The sequence below is a fragment of the Anolis carolinensis genome, chromosome 4 (assembly GCF_035594765.1).
Source record: "Anolis carolinensis isolate JA03-04 chromosome 4, rAnoCar3.1.pri, whole genome shotgun sequence".
NCBI lineage: Eukaryota > Metazoa > Chordata > Lepidosauria > Squamata > Dactyloidae > Anolis > Anolis carolinensis.
The window spans coordinates 163,090,855-163,112,543 of record NC_085844.1 but is presented as its reverse complement, the minus strand read 5'-3'; the positions used below and the strand labels follow the sequence as shown (position 1 = coordinate 163,112,543).

Sequence of the window (21,689 nt, the reverse complement as noted above, 5' to 3'; positions counted from 1 at the left end):
GCTTGGAATGGTACAGCCCGCTGCCCTCTTTCAGCGCCTCGCAGTGGTGTGAGGAGAGTCGGGCGCGGCCTTGATGATGGAGGGCCCGTCGGCGGGCTCCTCCTACTCGGGGCGTTGTTCGTCCTCTCCTTCGGCGGAGCGGCGCCCCCGTTACCAGTTCGGTCTCCAAGAGACTCCGGCGAGTGTCGGTCCTGCGTCTTCCTCCAACGACGGGGCCCTCCCTCCGCAGAAAGGCAAAGACACCAGTAGCGGCCTGGATTCCACCTTCCTCCCAAGAGGGTTGGAAGGTGGGTCCTGCTTGGGAATGAGGAAAGGCCGCCACAACTCTTGAATGTCGTCCTGTGCCTTTAAGGGCGCATTAGATTGCAGAATGAATGCAGTTCGACACCACCTGGACTGGCATGGCTCAATGCTAGGGGATCTTGGGAGTTGTTCTACAACAGTGGTTCTCAACCTGTGGGTTCCTAGATGGTATAGCCTTCAACTCCCAGAAATTCTAATAGCTGGTAAACTGGCTGGGATTTCTGGGAGTTGTAGGCCAAAACACGAGGGGAACCACGGGTTCTGAACCACTGTTCTACAAGGTCTTGTCCCCTCTCTGCCAGAGGGCTTCTGCTTCATCAAACTACACCTCCCATGGAGCCAAGGCAGCTCAAATGGTGCTAGACCAGGCATGTGCAAACTTTGGCCCTCCAGGTGTTTTGAACTGCAACTCCCACAATTCCTACATTTTGGAAAGGCATGACCTTTTAGAGGTCATAACCTTTTGGAAAACCAGGAAACTTCCATAGCCTTTTGGAAATGTGACCCTTTTGGAGATTAATTGGCATTCACACTATTTGGAGTACTCATAACCTTTTTGTCAAATATGATCTTCGTTTGAGTGAATCTACTTAGTGGTCAATATCCACTGGTATTCATGCAAGGCAAATTAGTTGTTACAACTGATACAGCTGACTATTTCTCTGAACTGTTAGGTACAAAGATATGCCAATGCCCAAAATATATAACAGATTTTTCAGATGTGTTATTTCAGTTGCCCGAAAAACATCTACTCTCCCATAAAATATATTGGTTTTAAAATCATGCTCTCAAGAGACCAAAAAATGTCGTCTTCGTTAAAAGTTAACATAATTGATTTACAGTAGGGTCTCACTTATCCAAGATAAACAGGCCTGCAGAATCTTGGATAAGCGAAAATCTTGGACAATAAGGAGGGATTAAGAAAAAAGCCCATTAAACATAAAATTACATTATGATTTTACAAATTAAGCACCAAAACATCATGTTTTACAATAAATTGACAGAAAAAGAAGTTCAATACACAGTAATGTTATGTAGTAATTACTGTATTTACGAATTTAGCACCAAAACATTGCAACATTTACTACAAAAACAATTACTACTAAAAGGCAGACTGCCTTGGATTAAACAGAACCTTGAATAAGTGAAGCTTGGAAAAGTGAGACTCTACTGTACTTACAAAACTTAATGTATTCAGCATACAGGTACATTTCTTATTGACTGAGAGTTTAAACAATCTGTTCTCTAAAGCATTCTTGTTTAGTCCCTTCTCTGTTGCATTCAGACTAACACTCTTTTCAGTCTAATACATTACTGAACATTGACTCAACACAGACTGACTACTTACTACACATACACTAACAACTGCATGCTGACACTGCTGACTTCATAGACTAAACTATACCAACTTCTAAAATGGAGTCAGTCTGAATGTTCCCAGATCTGGTCACATGGTCTACAGTCCCTCCCACAACCTTAAGCATCAGAGTTAAGGGAAAACTGCATACTAAATCATATACAGTACATACAATATAGTAAGCAATCACAATTATATACATGACAAATAAGTAGTATATGAGGCTTGTAGAAGGTTGCTATTTCCAACAGGAGTCAAATAAACTACATTTAAAACATTTTAATACTTTTGTGCCTGAAACAAAATTTGTGAACATTTGAATCTACAGAAATCAAGGGTATCATTATCTCAGCTACCTATGTGGTACAGTTTGGGATTTTTGAATTTTTCGGGTTTTGTAATTCTGGGTAAGGGATGCTCTCAACTATATTACAATTCTTAGCATAATCGTAAACACTTACTGAGGGTACACCCAAGTGAGCTTAACATTTGAATAAATATGTATATAAGTTGGATAGCTAATAGATTAAAGAAAATTCATTATTTTTACATTTTAAGGTAGAAATGTAAAATGAGGTTGAAATGAGCAAAAGAGAAGTAGCAATATATGAACAAAGAATAAAATATTAGGAATTCTTTTCTAAGTTAGATCCGCTTGTCATACTTTAGTCCTATTGAAATATTGGGAATAAATTTAGCATTGACTTCCTTGGGATAGCCATAGGATACTTCAGATTTTCTTCTCTGCAAAGAAAAGGGCCCTTCCACACAGCCATATAACCCAGAATATCAAAGCAGATAATCCATAATATCTGTTTTGAACTGGATTATCCGAGTCCACAATGCAGATTTTGTACTGCTGTGTGGAATGGGCCAAAGAGGACACTTTGTCTGCAGAGACAGAGATCTGCCATCCTTCTTCATCCACTTCATTTCTTACTAGAATCAAAGGGAATGTGCCAACCCCCCTCCTCTGGTACAAGAGGGGTAAAATAAGGAATTGGTGTAATAATACAATGCAGGGTATAAAAGAACGGGTGTAAGCTTATACCGCTGAAACTAAACAGGACTTCATAAGTGTGCACCCTTTCACCTTTACCTGCTAGGATTCCTCTCTAAAACATTCATTCTGGATTTAATCCACTGAATTAAAGAGAATCAGTATTGTTATTTCTAGGAAATCTGTGCTTCTGGAAACAAAACATGCTACCACTGTATATAACTCATTTTATGACAAATTTGTTTGTTTTCTTGCATTTATTAGATTCATACTTTGGAGACAAGAGTTCTTATGCAGAAAACATTAGCACAGTGAATTTAACAAGCCCTTCTTCAACCAGAGCACAAAATATTCCTCAGGCCCGGAAAACACCACTATCATCTGGTAGGGCAGGATATAGAAATTGGACTCCTTTTATGGGACATTCAGGTACAGTTGACTTAACTGCTATTATTTTAAAAATGTAAGTATTAGTATTTTGTAGAAAAATATGCAGACTTTGTGTGTTGGATCCCTAAATTGTGCTTACGATAGACCTGTTGAAATCAATGGAGTTTAATATACAGCTGACTTAAAATATGACTAATTTAAATCTATTTTAATGGATCTATCTTTAAGTATGACTACGTTTGAATGCAAAGTCATCGTTTTTATCATGTATGTATGTGCACGTGCACAGACACACACCATTGGTGGTTATGCAAAAAGATTGTGTTACTTTTCCATCTGTTACGAAGTATGAAAAAGAGTAAATTTATCTTCAAGTCTACTAGAGGTTTAGAGATGTACCATGTGTTTCTGGAGTCAATGTGTTATACAATAAACTGACATTCTGGGCAACAAAAACAATTTCTCTGCATTGGATTGAATGTTTGGACAACATTTGCAGAGGCTATTTCCATGCATCTCGAATTCTGATGTTACTTTTGAAATACCTGATGGGTAATCTGAGTCCCGTTCAAGGTGAGAAGGACAGGATAAAAATGTTATAAATAAATAAATAAATAATAGTTATACAACAGTTTCCATGCTGAGATGCTAAATGAGAAGGAACTCTCAGAAGAGCATATCAGCTTTCACTTTTGTATTTTGTTGCATTGTTGCTGTAATTCCTAAATTTGATCAATTTTGAATATATGAATATATATTATAGCTGAACATGCAGCTATCAAAACTAGATATTAATCTTGTGTCTTTAAACCAGGAGGGGGAATGATGTGGCCATCCAGAAGTTGTTGCACTATAACTCCCAGCAGTCTTTCTCATTGTCTGTGGTGATCAAGGCTGATGGGAGTTTCAGTGCAGCAACAGTTGAAGGGCTGCATGCTTCTACTTTTGTTTCCAGAGTGTGTGCTTGTTTTATAAGAAATTTACCACATCCACACACAATACCTTGAGTAATCCTAGAATTTGCAGAAGTAAAAACAAACAAACAAACAAACAAACAAAAACAAAATGAACTACCACTCACACAATCATTTGAGAAAAGACTTTAAGGGAGAACAGCCCAATGAAATACGAGCTCACCAGTTGTCCATGGAATGTTAACTTCTTAGTGCAAGGATGGAGAAATAGTAGATCACCAGAAGTTATTGGGCTCCAACCTTCATTCCACCAGTGAGCATAGCTAATGGGCAATGATAGTTGGATGTTCAGAAGTTTCCCACCCCTGGTTTTGATGGGTAAAGATCCCTGTTCAGGTGAGAAAGAACAGTGTAGTGGAATGGCTAGAAAAGGAGGCTATTGAACTTACAGATTTCTGTTATGAAAGCTTTTTTTAAAATGAGAAGAGTAAAGTAGCTACCGTATTTACTTGAGTGTAATGCACCACTGAATGTTATGTGCAACTCAATTTTGAATGCGCACATTATGTAAAATGGATTTGCCCTCAAATGTAATGCGTCCAACAGTGCATTACATTCCCTCAGTCAGGCTGAGGCTGGCGAACTTGCCAACCTCTCATGATTCCCAAGTGGCTTTATTCATGAGACCTTCCAAACTGAGGGGAAAGTTTTGAAGGCATTGTGAATGAGGCCAGTTGGGAACTGCATGGGACTGAGCCTGGGGGAGGGGGCAGGCAAGAGACCCTCAGGGCCCAGAAGGCAGGATCTGTGGCTCCAACTGGGTCATCGGCTGGACGCTCCTCCTACTCTGAGTGCCACGGATCCCTGAAGCTGCCACTTCCACTAAGAACAGCCTCTTTGTGTCCCCCACCTCCCTGTCTGGCCTCTGGGGTTCTGGGTCCCTCTGGGCTTTTTCACACAAGTGAGTTTATGTGCTTGACTCTCGTGCACCATTGAATCTAATACACACCTCAGTTTGGGCAATGTAATTTAGCTTAAAAAAGGGGAACATTAGATTTGAGTAAATAAGGTATATGTGTAGCATGTTTGAGTTTCTTAGGCTATGTAAACTTTTCTTGAGACAGACACATATAAACTTGGAGATAGCTTACAGGTATGAGACCAGAGTTATTAAAGATGTAGGTGCTGTTTTACTGACACTCTCTTGTCTTCTACATTATAGGTTGTTCAAATGGACAGTAGATGGCAGTGTAAAATTATATTAGAATTTTTAGTTTGAAATCTGAACAGCTAGAAAAACCGACTATAATCATACTAAGTAGCTACTTCAGAATATTATAATTTAAAATATGCCTTGTTGGGCTAAGAAGTTTGAAGGAAATAAAAAAGTAAATGAAATATTGGCAGTGTGAGCAAAAGAAGTGTTCTGATTTGAATACCTCTGCCACTGTATTGTGTCTAAAAAGGCTAGGACCAAAAGGTGTCTAACATGAGCCAAAAGGCATTGCTCCCTACACAAGGGAAGAAAAAGCCACTGCGTTTATACTCCATATGCAATCCTCTGTGTACTACATACTACACTTCCAATCGTTGTTACTAGTGTATCAGCTGCAGTGGGATGGTAGAAAATCTCGGTCCTTCCTATTCAAGCCAGTGTGTCTAAGACAGGATTTGTAACCCTTTTAAGTATATAATTTGTAAACAGTGTGTGATGAAATGTTTGTGTTGTTGCTGGTATAATTTGTTTTAATTACATATTACCGTATAATTAAACATATTTACTTTAAGTCATGCTTTTGTTTTTTTGTTTTTTTTGCTTCCAAAGCTTCCCATGAATAACTTTCTTTACAAGGATTAATTCATTCTGAAATAAAGTACTGTACCAGTAAATATCACTCATCTATAAGGGGTAGGGTTGGGAAACAGCAATAGTGTTTGAACACTTCCTTACCAAACTGTTTCTGTGGCCCTCTTCTTCCCATTAGTCCTCTCTAACCCCCAAACCAGTCCAGCATTCTTTCTCCCACAGAGGCAAACACCCTGCCTATTGGGCAAAAGAGTAAAGGCCTTTCCTGCAGTTGTTTCAAAGTAAGATGACCAACTTTCTGCCATTAATTTAAAGGAGATGTAGTTGCAGAAAATTTTGCACATTTTTATTAGTGTGGCATCACTCTATCACAGAGGAATTTGTGGCCCTCTAGATGTTTGGGCCTCCAAATCCCGGAAGTCCAAGCCAACTTGTCCAATGCCCAGGAATTCTGGGAGATGAAGTCCAAAACACATAGTGGGCCACAACTTCGACACCACTGCAAGTCTGCCAGATTTCATGGAATGGATAATATAAAAGAAAACAATTTTTAACTTATTATTTGTCAGTGATTTTGTTTTTACAAAGGCTGCCACTCCACTTTTCCTTCTTGTCCTCTGTCTAGCTGAATGTTGTTTTTAGCTGATACAGCCTTGGGAGGATTGTGAAATAGGGCTCTAGAAACATAGACATTCAGTGTTGGGATACAGCAGTGCTGTCTGCAATAAGCTTTTCAATAAAACTTAGTGAGAAAGAATGGCATGCCTGGCCTTTTCATGTATGCACATTGTTACTTAGGAACTAACGGGAACTTTTCATTCATAATACACAGACATGAAAACATTGTGTCTGCCCTGAAACTTTTGCTTCTCACAAAGGCATGCTGACCTACAAAGCTGGCTATCTGCTTGAATTTGCAGGCAAACCTTCTGGCTTAGGTCAGTGTCACCAGGTGCGTTCCCCTGAGAATTTCTCATCAATTCATCTTTGCTAGACTCCTTATCTAGAGAGGATGATTCCAACTCCCATGACTGGCCTTGAAGGCCTTGGAATTTAGAGGCAATTACATTCCCAGGCCCATCTGTGCCTGTCTCTCTGTCTAAAGCAGCCTTGCTTTCTGACTGCATGAGACTGAATCCCAGGGCCTGCATTAGAATGAATCCCAGGAAAGCCCACAATCCCATTTGACTCTACATCATTAGTGAACCTATCAGCCCCTGCCTGCTGTGACTGCTGCTGGGCTACAACATAATGGAGCCAGACGGAAAAAAGAATGTGGGCTCATGCCAGTCCAATTGGCACATGGGGAGATAAACCCAATTGTTGTGGGTTGGTCCTGTTATCCCAGAATGAATACTCTTGGTAAGTACACCTTCACATTTCATGGGGTTTTCTTAGGCAAGGAATACTCAGAAATGATTTTACCACTTCCTTGTTCTGAAATATAGCTTATAGTATCTGGTATTGTCAAAAGTCAGACAATACCTTCAGTGTTTTAAGGCAATCCAAACAAAAATATATTAAAAATTATGCTTTAACAAATAAACCGGATTATTCAAGCAAATAATCCAGATTAAACTAAAGGTGCTTCAATTCAGCTCAAAACGTTCTGAGTTGGCTTGGAATAAGCAGCCAAAACAAAGCAAAGACTTGGAAACCCCCAAAAAACTCCTCAAAGTCCCAAACTTAGCAGTTCAAACTTAAAGCCTCAAACAGAAACTCACACTGGACAAAGGAGCTCCCCAGTGAGAGTAGCTTGTAAACAAACTTGGAAGCCCGTGCAAAAGGAGAGAAAGCGGCTCCAAGCCTTTACTGCGGCTAGCACCAGGCTTTAGGATTTAAAGGGACAGTGCAAGGAGATGTCGTCAAACCGGTCCGGAGTCAAAACAGCAGGGGCAGCAATAATCCGCTTCAAGAGTGCAGACAATGCCAGGAGCTCAAGGAATAAAGCGAAGAAACGTCATCAGGTCGGTCCAGGGCCAGGAAAGGAGACAGCAGCAAGGTCGGGAGGCAAGCCAGGAGTCAAGAGCCGTGGGTAGATACAAATCAAAGAGCAAAGGCAGAAGAAGAGTTGAATTCCAGTCCAAGGTCCAGGGGTTGTAGTCATCAATTCAAGGTCCACGAAACGGAATGGCACAAAGAGCCAAGGCAACGGAGGCAACAGCAGCTAATGCAAAACAGCAATAACAGTGCAGTCCAGGAAAACCCACACAGTTCCAGCCCTCCGTTACAGAACAACCCAGATTAACTTACATCTGAAACAAAGTCCAAGTCCAGTCTTCTTTAACACGTACAGGAGTCCCAGTGGCGCCCAGCAACACCTTGCCACACGCAAAGTGAAGTGACTAAACATTCCCAATTTATCCCAATTTTCTCTGGGTGTCCAAACACCAACGCCCAAAGAGCAGGTGTCCCAAATCCTTAATCCAAATCAGAACTCCACACAGTTAAAGCTCGTGGGTCGGGTGTGCCTAATTCTTCATCAGAATCCCAATCAACCTGCCTACGCCCAACACCGTGCACACCTGGGGATCCATCCTCACTCCTCCAAGCAGCCCAAGTGGGGTCTACTTCTGAAGACACCCAAGCTTCCTTAGTGTCAGCAGTATCCATGGGCCCCGATTCCTCCCCAGGCATCTCCGGTGCCCGTGCCCAGTCAGTGCCCACTTCTTCAGCCACCACCTGTTCCCCAGCATCCATTTCTTCCACAAACTCCCCATCTGAATCTTCCTCAGAAGACTCTCCATTGAGATCCCTAATTCTCTTTCTGTACAAATCCTCCAACGAGCCCTCCTCGCGAGGGTTTTTCCTTCCTCTCCTGATCCCACCATCATCCACAGTCCCCGAAGGTGCAGTCACAACAGGTATTCCTTGGCAGTTTCCCATTCAAGTACTAGCCAGAGTAAAGCCTGTTTGTCTTCCAAGATAAGATGGTATCTGGTGCCTTTATGGTATTTTATCCCATGTCATTTGTCTAGTTCACTTTTGCCATTATTACATCTGGTATAAAAGAGTTCCTGGTTTCACAATGTGTATGTGAGGTGGTGCTCAGGGGCTACTTGGGCAATGGGGTTCCAACCCAAGTACTCTACATGTGAAAACACAGTAATATTATGGCAATAAAGTTTTAAGCATTTTACTCTATACTAATGCAAGCTTCAGAAGGATGAATAAAAGGGAAAGTTGACATTGATGAACATGTTGACTGCTAGAATAGTGAGCTTGAATGAGAAATAAAAAAGAAAGATCGATGAAGATATTATTTTCTATATTAATATTTGATTTAAAAGATTGATGAATTCTCTAATGTCATAATTATTTTGACAGCATGTTGTTAAAGCAAAAGAACAACAACAGACTGGTCTTTTGACTATTTAGAGATTCTCCATTAACATCCACATACTATGTATCTGTTTAAGTGTTATTCTTTTGCTTTAAGACTGAATGTCCTGACGGATACAGTGGATGTAAGAGCCAGACATATGTAATATCTTAACATTAGTTATTTAACCTTATGACATTTTATACTGAAAATAATTATCTTGTCACTTGGTGATAGCTTTGAAAAATCAGCATTATTGAATATTCAGTATAAGTGGGGCATTCAGTATTTTAGGGGATTATGATTAGAAAGCAGATAATTGTATTCATAATATCCATAATGATTTGTTGTGGATAGCTGAGGGTTTTTAGTACTATCACACTGTCAGTTTAAATCCTTTTTATTAGATGTTTCTTAGTTTGGTATCCAAAGGTTTGTTCTCAGGCTGTAATGATAGAAATCTTCAGTTTATTCCAGTGTTCATCAACTTTTTCATGGATAGAAGTGTTGTTTGGAGAAGAGCTTGTTTAGAGGGCATCTAGAAGGGCTTGGATGTAAATGGTATGCCTTAACTTGCTTTCTTGGAGTCTATGTTTGGAAGCGATCTTGATGGCCATTGTAGATCAAATTAATCAGTGGTCTATCCAGCAGTCATCAGTGCTTGTCATGGTTCTTGTGAGAAGTACATCTCTAGCATGTATAATTACACAGCCAAAGTGATGCCAATACTTTGACTGGGGTTGTTTCCATGATGTTTTATACTTATTTTTCTAGTGAAAAGAGTGTGTTAGTGATGACGAGGGTGCAACCTTCATCTCACCTTCACAGTCGTTGTAACATGTATCATGTTGTCATCTGCCTGTTCTGCCATTGAGGGCTTCCTTGAATGGCTCTTTATCTGGTTCCTTCCCTATGACCTTGCCAACATGAGTGGCCCTGTTAGGAATACATGACTCCTGACAACTTCACTCATAGGTTCACTAGAACGCACAAGTTCACTCACCACAACAAGGTGACAATCTAGCAAGTAGAACCATGACCTTCCCAGTTAGCTGTCCATTTAGTCATCTGCTACTAAGGAAAACAATTTTGAGAAATGCTTTTAGAAATTTTATGACAGAAGCAATGTGTTTGTGTATTGTTATTGAAACAATGTGTTAATCTCTGCCAAGATGTCACTGTATCCATTTGGAACTTCCCTTATGTCATAGTGAACATACTGTATATACATTAAGGCCAAAAGCTACAGTTTTCTTTTAAAACACATAGAAACATTTCTTATTGCAAGATAAACAAAAAAGTTGACATTGTTGAATAGCTTATCTTTAGCTTGCTCAGTTACTAATACAGTAGAGTCTCACTTATCCAATATAAACGGGCAGGCAGAATGTTGGATAAGCGAATATGTTGGATAATAAGGAGGGATTAAGGAAAAGCCTATTAAACATCAAATTACATTATGATTTTACAAATTAAGCACCAAAACATCATGTTTTACAACAAATTTGACAGAAAAAGCAGTTCAATACACAGCAATGTTATGTAGTAATTATTGTATTTATGAATTTAGCACCAAAACATCACAATGTATTGAAAAGATTGACTATAAAAACATTGACTACTAAAAGGCAGACTGCGTTGGATAATCCAGAACGTTGGATAAGCGAATGTTGGATAAGTGAGACTCTACTGTAATAAAATTTTATCAGCATTTTTATCACTGATTTTTTAAAAATGATGACAATATTGTGTATTGGTGTGGCTTTAACTCATTGCAAGACATTTTATATTGGAAGAGCTTGGCATGGATGTTGCTGCTAAAAAGTAATCATGGTGATGATGATGATAATTGATTAAACAATGTTTTTGCTTAAAATGTTTTTACTTGTATTCATTTTTTTCAGAATAGTTGGGTTTTACATAATTGTAATATATACATATTTATAAATGTTGTGCCCCTTTCCATATGAAAACAACTTGATCAGTGATTTTTCTCAGTTTAAATTATTTTGGAATTTTCAGTGTTGGATATACTGAGACAATGCATAGTCTAAAAATCAGAATGTGTCATGCATTGTCAATATTAATTCTTTACGAATTTGCATCAAACATTAAATATATCTGACTGTTTTACAGTTACATCATCTTCAGCAGTCTCTACCCATAGCGTTGCATCAGTTATTGTAGCTGTAATAGAAGGACGAGGTCTTGCTAGAGGTGAAGTGGGAATGGCAAGTATTGACTTAAAAAATCCCGAAGTTGTGCTATCTCAGTTTGCAGACAATACAACCTATGCCAAGGTAAATTAGAGTATTTTTCTTTCTTTATTCCTTCTTTAAAATCCTTTAAAATAAAGAAAATGTGTGCCTTTAAGTCCTCTTGAACTTCTGGTGACTCAAGGATTTCCATAGAGTTCTCTTTCACTGAAGAAAAAAGTGTATATACACCAAATTATAGCCTTAATTCCAGTAGATTGCATTAGTATTTTATGGTTACCTGTTTATTTTTCAGTACTATAAAAGTGTTTTAGGAATTCCAGTCGTTAGCTCATTTGAGAAAGAGCGGGATCATAGAGGGAGAAGAAGAGCAAGCATGGTGTAGTTGTTGGAGCATTGACCTTCTCAACCTGAAAACCCATTGGGTGACCTTGGGCCCAGAAAACCCTGTGATAATGTCCCTCTTTAGGAGCCGCAGTGGCACAGTGGGTTAAACCATTGTGAACTCCTGACCTGAAGGTTGGGTTGTTGATTTGAAGGTTGCTGGTTCGAATCTGTGAGATGGAGTGAGCTTCTATCTATCAGCTCTAGCTTGTGGGGACATGAGAGAAGCCTCCCAGAAACACACCTGGTGTCCCCTGGGCAATGTCTCTGTAGATGGCCAATTCTCTCACACCAGAAGCGACTTGGAAGTCTACTTGGAAGTCGCTTCTGACATGATTTAAAAAAATGTACCTCTGAGTCACTATAACCCAGAAACAACTTGAGAGCAGAGTTGCTGTGAGTCTTTTGGGCTGAATGGCCATGTTCCAGAAGCTTTTTCTCCTGATGATTTGCCCACATATGTAGCAGGCATCCTTAGAGGTTGCGAAACGTCAGGAGAGAAAACTTCTGGAACATGGCCATACAGCCCAAAAGACTCACAGCAACCCAGCGATTCCGGCCATGAAAGCTTTTGAGGACACACAACCACAAACCAAGCAGGGGAGGACGTTCAGAAGTAAATCATTCATGTCTCCAGAATCTTAGGGCAGTAAATTGGAAACACTCAGCAACTGGCATATTTCAGAAAAGATTAAGGAAGATAAAAATAGGAGGAGAAATTTACATCCCATTTTTCTCATATTTATCTGTTTGTTCATGGATATCATTTTCTAACGAGTTGAAGGGTTTCTCTTGAGTCCTCTTTGGGGTAGACACAGGCAGGATAGAAATATTGCAAATAAATAAATAAATTCTCTGGATTGACAAAGGCCTTGAGATTTGATAAGAGTTAAGGAAGTACTTACTGGATTTTTCTTCTGACTCCCATACAATATTCTTCATTCCCTTGTGTTTTAATTTAAATTTCTGGTATTTACCATAGTTTTTTTCCCCACTACAGGCTGTAGTTTTCCTTTCTCTTTGGAGTTTCTAATGCACACCGAAGTGAATGTCTGGCTTTTGTGCTAATTTCCTTTTTTCATCCAACTGTATTTTTAGGTGATCTCACTAATGACAAGTTGTATAGGGTGTGTGACTTTTCCTGTGGATTTTCTAATGACTATTATTTTCTTCTTACATTTTTGGTTATGAGGTGGTTTTTTTCCTCTTCTTTTTAAGAGTTACAACATTATAATTAAAAAAATAGATGGAGATACTGGACTGTGGGTAATCATGAAAGAGCATGCAAGAAGATGTTATGTTTAGGGTGGGGGTGAGTGGGAAGCCATACCCAAAACACAGCTAAATCAAACTTGAAGGGAGAGAAAAGGTTAATTAAAAAAAAAAACACGCAGCTTGAGGTAGTGCTATGATCTGTAACATACCGGAGCATAAACCCAGTATATTTAGGAGGTAACTAGATGTGGGAAAAGAAACGGCCATTACAAAATATGGACTGCTACAAAATAATGTTCTGACATCTCATCCTGGGAGAAAAACAGGATTTAATATCAATAAATAAAGACAATTTTTAGAACTACCAGACAGTCATGAAGAGCCTGAAGTAGCATATATGATACTCATCTTCTCTACATTATTATCCCATTATCCAATAACAAGTCTGTGAGGTAGGTTAGGCTGAGAGAGAGCCTGATGTCTACATGGTCTGGTGTCATGGTGCAGACTGGCCCTAGATTGACTGTGACGGTGGCCAAATGCACCAGGCCGAACCCTCTGTCATGCTGTGATGGTGTCCATCTGAACCAACCCCTTGCTGACACAGAGCTTTATGGTTAGTGAGGAGCAGTGGCAGCAACACAAGAACACTCATCCTTTTCTCTGGGCTGATCAGGGCAGGGATGATAATGGCAGCAGTTGGTATGTGGACAACCGGTTGCGCCAAAATCTGTGGATACTCTGGAGTTGCATGCAACCTCCAGTGTTTCCACGAACTTTGTTTCACGCCAAGAAAAGTTGGATTAAGATGTAAACAATTTGGATACTTCCCAGAAGGTCCTGTATATTGCAACAACTCCCAAACTGAATTTGGGGCAAGTATGAGTTTTTGGGGGTGTAGATATAGCCGTAGCAATCAAGCTGAATGGCTAAGTGCTAAGAGCTTGCAATTCTGCACAGGCTGTTGGGAAAAAGGAGGACTCAATGGGGAGGTCATGGCAGCTGTTTGCTGTGTCACACCACACATCTACAGAGGGCCTGCGCAAGTATGTCTGTGGATCATATATACCTTCCTTGTACCAGTGATTAGACTGTAAAACCCTTAGATGTAGAGATGTCTGGTTATTACACTGTAAAGGGATAGGCATATTGATAGCATTACATAAATTGATCTTAATGATGACAATGACAACTTGATGTGCTTTTAGAACTATCAAATACATGTCTTTGCTAATCATGTTTCTTTTTTCCTAGGTTATCACCAAACTCAGAATTTTAACACCCTTAGAAATAATAATGTCAAATACCGCATGTGATACAGGAAATGCAACAAAATTGTTCAGCTTGATAACAGAAAATTTCAGGGTAATTTTTTTAAATGCACATGTGTATTTTGTCAAGCATTCATATTGTAATCAAAACCCAGTTCCTCCGAGAAGGATACTGTGGGAATGTTTTGTGGGATGTCCTGCAAGTAAAAAGTGGTACATTTGCCAAGAGTTATGCATAGGAAACTTCATATATCTAAAGCAGAGTTCCTACATTGTTTCTTCAGTGGAGTTTAGCAGCAGTTTCTAGTTCTGCTGCATGGATCTGGGCAAAGTAAAAATTTTTAAAATAACTTTGGTGACCCCATTATTCATATGTACCTCTAAAATTCATTTCAAAATATACCGTATATACTCGAGTATAAGCCGACCCGAATATAAGCCGAGGCACCTAATTTTACCACAAAAAACTGGGAAAACTTATTGACTCGAGTATAAGCCGAGGGTGGGAAATGCAGCAGCTACTGGTAAATTTCAAAAATAAAATTAGATACCAATAAAATTACATTAATTGAGGCATCAGTGGGTTAAATGTTTTGAATATTTATTGTATATCAAAGAAAAACAGTAAACTAACTCTATTAGTGGAAAAGCAACAATACCTTTATAATAATAATCATCATCATCATCATCAACAGCTTCATTTGTACCCTGCCCTATCTATCTCCCCCTCGGGACTCAGGCCAGCTTCCAACATAGTAACAGGCAAACATATAATGCCTACATAAACAATGCAGAGCTAGATATAGATCTATCATTATATATACTAATTTCACATGTGTATTTCCCCCTGAAACCTTTGCAAATCCTCTCTCTATGTGCATTTTCCTCCTGCAATATTTGTAAGCCCTATTTATCAATGTTTATATCTATCTAGACCTGTGTGTGTGTGCGTGTGTGTGCGTGTGTGCGCGCACGCATTTTCCCTCTGCACTTGCAAACATGTGAGGGTAAAATTCATATATATAATTAATATATACATATAGGAACAGATATACAAGTACATGGAAATCTCTATCTATATTTACATAGGATTTGCAAAGACCTGTAAACATATGAGGGGGAAATTCATATATTAATTTATTTGTAGGGGGAACATCTATATAAATATTTAGACGCTTTGGGGCATGCAGTTACCCAAGGAAGAAATGCAAGCAAAGTCCCCCTAAAAACAACTTTGTCCTCTTTTATCCTGCCCTTTTCCACCTCTTTTCTTTCTCCCTTTTTCAAACTCTAAAAGTAGCCAGAAAAGGCTTTTTAAAACTTCTCTCCCCCTCCCAAAAAAACCCACCTCATTTTTGTTTCCTTAGGAATAAAAAGAAATACACAACTTCTGTTGCTCTCTTTTCCCTCCTTCCCTCCCTTTGGACTCAAATGTTCTTGCAGTAGTAGTAGTAGTAATAATAATAATAGTAATAGTAATGAATCGTGCAAATTTGCAAGAATATCTTTTTTCCTTCCCCTTCTACCCATGCAATCTGTCTTGCAAGGGTTTCTTTCACTTTTGAAAACATTCGCTTCTTGTCTCTCTCTCTCTCAAAAAAAAATAAGATAACCAGCCTGGGAGGAGAAGCGAAGAAGGGAGGTTTTGGAAAAGAAAACATACTGTGGCCTCCAGGCTCCGCTGCTGGCTTGACCTTGAGCCGAATATAAGCCGGGGGAGGCTTTTTCAGCTCATAAATAAGGGCTGAAAAACTCTGCTTATCTTCGAGTATATACGGTAAATGTTCACGCTTGATTTCTACCAAAATGTCAGCTTTAATTCACTGGTGACTGGAAGTGGGGATAGGGATAGTCTATTATAATTATTGTAAAACAATGTAAAACATGATACTGCTTTTTGGTTTTTTTCCTCCCCAGAATGTGACATTTACTACAGTTCAAAGAAAATACTTCAACGAATCCAAAGGCCTGGAATATATCGAACAATTATGTATACCTGAATATAGCACTGTTCTAATGGAAGTTCAGTCCAAGTATGTATGTAATAGAAATTCCAGTGTGCTGTCAACATGCCATATTGCTAATTGCTTCACAGTAATTTAATTTTACTTACATTTTTTGGCCTTTTAATTTGCATAATTGGTCGGATTGCAAGTATTTTAAAATACAATGATAATAAAACTGATATTAATATAAGAAGAGGCGAGCAATACATTTATTATTGTTATTGTTATTATACATATTGGTTTACATTTAATACTGAAGTACACAAAATATATTAACACTTTAGCTAATAGATACTGATTTTGGACCAGTATATTGGGTAATTTTGTTTTTTAATTAGCTTGAATCCAGGGAAACATGGGTAACATTTTATGGTTTTCTTCTTTAATTCCCTCAGTACAGCCCTCTACAGAGCATTTTCCTATCCCTGTCATTATTTTTCTACAGGACCTAATGGATCCCATCCTATGATGCTCCTATTGCATAGTAGCCAATCCATGTGATTACATAGAGAAACAGTGGTCTTTGAACGGATTCTGACCATTTCCTCAAATGTCTGAAGCATATTACGAGCATAGTATTTTGTGTGTGATGGTATCAGAACCGTAGATTTTTCATCTGATGTTACTTTATGGGCATGCTCTGTTGTGTGTGGATAGTGATCAGTTCTCTCACAGAGGTCTGCCATTTCAAGTGTCATTGTATCATTATGTTATATTTTGGGGGGAAATGTGTGCTTAAACAATGGAATGGGAAACCCTAGCTGTCCCCAATGTGATGATCTCGGGCCTGCATTGATTTCTAAAAGATATGGGTACAAAAAAACACTTAGTGATGGGGTGAGTATAATTTCTTTGTTTTTTGGGGTGGGTTGCCTACTGTAGGCTACAGGATGCATACTCTTTAATACACATATCTTGAATGTGATGAGGTCAAAGTTGTTCATGATAATTTGAAGATTGTCTGGATAACTGTGGAAGGAGTCACAGATTACTGTTGCAAGTGTAGGCAGGGCTAAATCAACAGGAATAAGCCTTCCATGCAAAAAGCTGTTTGTCTTTGCTGCAAGACCAGGGGCACATTTACATGGGTCATATACCCCAAAGTGGATGAGAATTTGTTCTGTGGCATTACATCCACATGGGGCCATCTTGCCTCCAACTGCTTAACATTGGGCCAGTTCTGATTCAGAAGCTAGCAGTGCCATCACACTATTTTCGCACTTTGAGGTTCAGTGAACAGAGGATGGGACATGTTTGTAGTTTTTTTCTCAATGTAGTGGTGGCCACAGAGCACCAGAGACCTCCTGATTGTCACTTGGTGCCTTTGTTGATATAAGTAAATAATATAATAATAATAATAAGTTTATTTATATCCTGCCTCCATCTCCCCCGAAGGGGACTCGGGGCGGCTTACAGCAAAATCAGATACAAAACAATGATAAAATATGAAACATCAAAGAACAATAACAAAAACCAATAGTAATATATACACAGTAACCGAAAAAATACAACACGGTATTAAAACATCAAATTAAAAACAATGAAGTTGCAATAGCGGATAAGCAAGGTGCACATTATGAGTTACAAATTCATAAATAGATAAAGTGCAATAGATTCATTTAAGGTCACATTAGGTAGGGAGGAGCCCTGAATTGATATCAAGTAATCAGGAAAAGAGCGACCAGTACAAAAGGTCGAGGAGTATAATTGTAATTATGATGGGGATGGGAGATTTTAACCAAAGGCCTGGGTGAAAAGCCAGGTTTTCAGGCTCTTCCAAAACGCTGTCAAGGTGAGGGCTTGCCTGATCTTCCTAGGCAGCGAGTTCCAGAGCCGGGGGGGGCCACTACAGAGAAGGCCCTCTCTCTCGTCCCCACCAACCACGCTTGGGACACTGGCGGAAGTGAGAGGAGGGCCTTCCCCAATGACCAAAGAGACTGTACAGGTTCATAGGGGGAGAGACGATCCCAAAGGTAGATGGGTCCCAAACGGTTCAGAGCTTTATAGGTAATCACCTGCACTTTGAATTGGGTCCGGAAAATGAACGGTAGGTGCCCATGTGACTGAGAGGAGGGGTGGAGGAAGGAGGGGCAACTCCCCTCCTCTCTCTGAGCCTTATGGGTGGCTTTGCTTACACTGGCAAAGGTGCCAAATGATGGCCAGAAGCTCTCTGGAGCTCTATGGCTGCCGCTAAAGACGATTGTCCAGTGGGGTCAGACCAGATGTGGTCCAAATAGACAGTGAGGATACTGCTTCTCCACTGATGAGATTTGGGAGCACATTGGTTTAAACACCATGGTAGAATCCAGGGTTGGTTCACAACAGCAATGTTTCAGGCTAGCCCCAGATTTTGTGGCTGATGTAGACGTGCTTCGGGTTTAGATCCTATATAGTGTTTGCTTCCAATGTGTCACAGACAGAACGCCACCAGATAAGGTTCAACACAGTTTATTAAGGATACAGAACCAAAAACGCCCGTAAAAAACAAAGGGCTAGGCAAACACTCGCCTTCAATATGAAAAGATACTAAAAAACGGTTCAAAAGATAAACCGGATTAAACAGGAGTTTAATCCGGGTTAAACCAAAAATGCTTACTTCAGCCTGGCACTTTAAACAAACAAAAGCTGGTAAACAAAGATTCATTGAAACGTAAATAACTGGCAGCAGATTCCTCTCTGCTACTCAACAGCTGTGGATGAATAACTAAGTTGTTACTCCTCCGTGCAGCAAGCGAACTCCGGGTCCAAACACATCAATCAGGGTAGCAGCGGTCAGCAGGGTCCCAATCCGGTCCGAGGTCGAAAGCCAGGTACAGATGTCTTTAGTTCACCAGTTCCACCGATAATCACAGAAGGGATAGTCCGAGGTCGAAGTCAGTCAGTCAGTCCAGCGTCAATCCAGAGTAGGCAATTAATGTCCGTCAAAAAGACGACGGAGGTCCAAGCTATTAAGATTAAACACAAGTTGCACAGGAAAAGTCCACACAGTTCCTCCCGCCGTCTATGCCCAGTGTCCTTGGTAACTTACGTATTCAGCAAACGAATCACACCCGTCTTCAGGAAATTCCCAACAAGAGCCCAAGCGTTCGTCCAGATTACCTTGCCCAACGCAATTAGCCCTGGATTCTAAACCCCATTTTATGCCAGTTTACAACTCCTCATCGCTGTCAGCTGTTACCCTAATTCCAGGTGCCTCCTCATCATCATCCTCATCAGAGCTAAAACACCTTTGACTACGCCCCACAGCATCCCCAGCTGTGGATCCCGTTCCATCCCTCCAACTCGTCCACGGGTCTGATCCTGCAACCCGCCAGTCGCCTCCCATACTATCATTGCCGGTGGCACCCAAATCCTCCCTCACACGAGTCCATTCCATGTCATCCTCCTCTGAGCTAACCATCTCTTCCTCCATTCCCTCGGTAAAACCCCCAAAGGAGTCTTCGTCAGTTGGTTCTGCAAATAAGTCCCGCAGCCGTTTCCTCTCTCGCTCCTCAAGAGAGTCTGACTCCCGAGGAGTCTTACGACCACGTCTCCCAGTATCGGAGCCATAAGGCTCAACCATAACACAGTGTAAATATTTTTCTGACAAGTTTTCATTTACCAGTGTGATTTCCTTTTCCCTTACATCTCCACAATCAGATAATTAGAAATCAGGAATAATTCCTTATACTGAAATTTTGAATACACCAATTTAGATTTAAGTTTTGTTAGCTCAATAAAACCTTCTTTTGAACAATTACAGTTACATGGAGATGAATTTGAGAGACTTCCAGGTAAATGTATTTGGGATCAAGGAGTTAAGCTGCTATAGTAGCAGATAGTACTCCTTGTAATTTAACACTGAGTGATTCTTTCATTTTAGTACCTTGATAATTCCAAATCAGATTTCATGTTGCTATTTGATACATGGCATTTGGCATTTTTTTCAAAAAGGGAGTGTATGCAAAACTGGCTAATTTCTCTTGAAAGGGAGGAGGGAATCACAAGACTGTACATTCTATCAGTTTTCCTTTTTGAAAGAAACCTTCATTTTATTCATTTTCAAAATCTTCCATATTTTTTACCTAACCAGTCCACTGTGTTTAACCTGCAACTAGGTATTGCATTCTGCTTTCCAGTCTACACATTCAGGACTAAAAGGAGTGCAATGGTTTGAATTATATTAGTGGTTTCAGCTGTTGGAAGCAAATTGGTGCTTGTACGGTGATTCCTGAAAGAGACAGGACTCTGGAAAGCACAGATGTCCTTTTCTTTCCGTTCTCTGCTACTTTCTTTTATATTTGTTTTTTATCTTCCTTCCTGTCTGTAAAGATTATTTTTCTCTTCCCTAATACTTTGTGTCTGGGAAGGCATATTCATGATGGTCTACTAGACTCATAATGGGTGGTAGCCAACCCCCGCATATGGCAGTCAGCTTTTAGGGGCCCTTTAACAAAGTTTAGGTCAACTTTTTTTGCCCATCTCCTTTCCTGTCCCAAATTTTTCCTGAAACAATCAATTTGGTTCCTTTTTATTAATTTTACAAAAGCCATTTCTCTAGTTTCTACCTCAAACTTGGGTTGTATTAGCTCTGCTGTACTCGACTTGTTGTTGTTGTTGGCCTTCAAGTTGTTTCTGACATGGAGAGCCTGTCACAGGATTTTCTTGGCAAGATTTGTTCAGAAAGTACTCAGCTTTGATATTTTTCTGAGAGAACAACAACAACAACAAATTATTTGTATTCTTCCCTATCTCCCTGAGGGAGATTCCAACATACAGTGTGACTTGCCCATGATCACCCGTTGGTTTTTCATGGTTTAAGCGGGGATTTGAACCTTGTTCTTTAGAGTCAGTGCTCAAACCACTCTATTACACTGGCTCTCCTGCTTTATATAGATAGCAAATATTCCTGCACCATCTAGAACACATTTTTTGAATCAATGACATTTACATAAATGTTAGCTCATCATTCAACCATTGAATGGTGGGTTGGGGGACATTTCACAGTTTGGGTACCACAGTTGAAAGTCTCTTTCCTGTGTCCTGACACAGTGTATTGATCTTACTGGTGAGACACAACGAACCCTCCCTTGCCATAGATCTTAAGCCTCAGGGGAGACGAACTTCTTCAAGTATTGCGTTACCTGCCATTTAAGACTTTAAATGTCATTACATTAATATTCATTACAAGAATCTTGAATTCAGACCTTAAACATGTTGGCAGCCAGTACCATTATTTTAAGACTGGCATTTTATCCTTTCTATATGATATTTCAGTCAGCATTTGAGTTGCTGTATTTTGCACTAGCTTCTGCTTCCATGTCTTTTTTCAAGGGCAGCCCCACATGGAAATAGTCTCCATCGAGGGCCTTCTCCGTTGTGGCCCCCCGGCTTTGGAACTCTCTACCTAGAGAGATCAGGCAGGCCCCTACCCTCCTCTCCTTCCGGAAGAGCTTAAAAACCTGGCTCTTCCAAAAGGCCTTTGATGTTTAGTTGTTGCTAGATTGATCTATCTGTCCATTCCA

At 39.9% G+C, this 21,689-nt stretch overlaps 1 protein-coding gene across 4 annotated transcripts in view; it reads left to right on the top strand.

Moving 5' to 3' along the window:
* The window catches only part of msh4 (mutS homolog 4), a 55,447-nt gene continuing 33,758 nt past the window's right edge, over nt 1-21,689 (top strand). For 2 of the 4 annotated variants that reach the window (XM_062978135.1, XM_008114112.3), the window contains exons 1-5: nt 3-287; nt 2,925-3,089; nt 11,230-11,393; nt 14,163-14,273; nt 16,097-16,212. In XM_062978135.1, the coding sequence (XP_062834205.1) occupies nt 74-287; nt 2,925-3,089; nt 11,230-11,393; nt 14,163-14,273; nt 16,097-16,212 (770 nt within the window). In that variant the 5' untranslated portion in view covers nt 3-73. Of the gene's footprint in view, nt 288-2,924; nt 3,090-11,229; nt 11,394-14,162; nt 14,274-16,096; nt 16,213-21,689 lie in introns of all 4 variants that reach the window. The other 2 variants (XR_010005379.1, XM_062978137.1) reach the window with 2 other exon arrangements.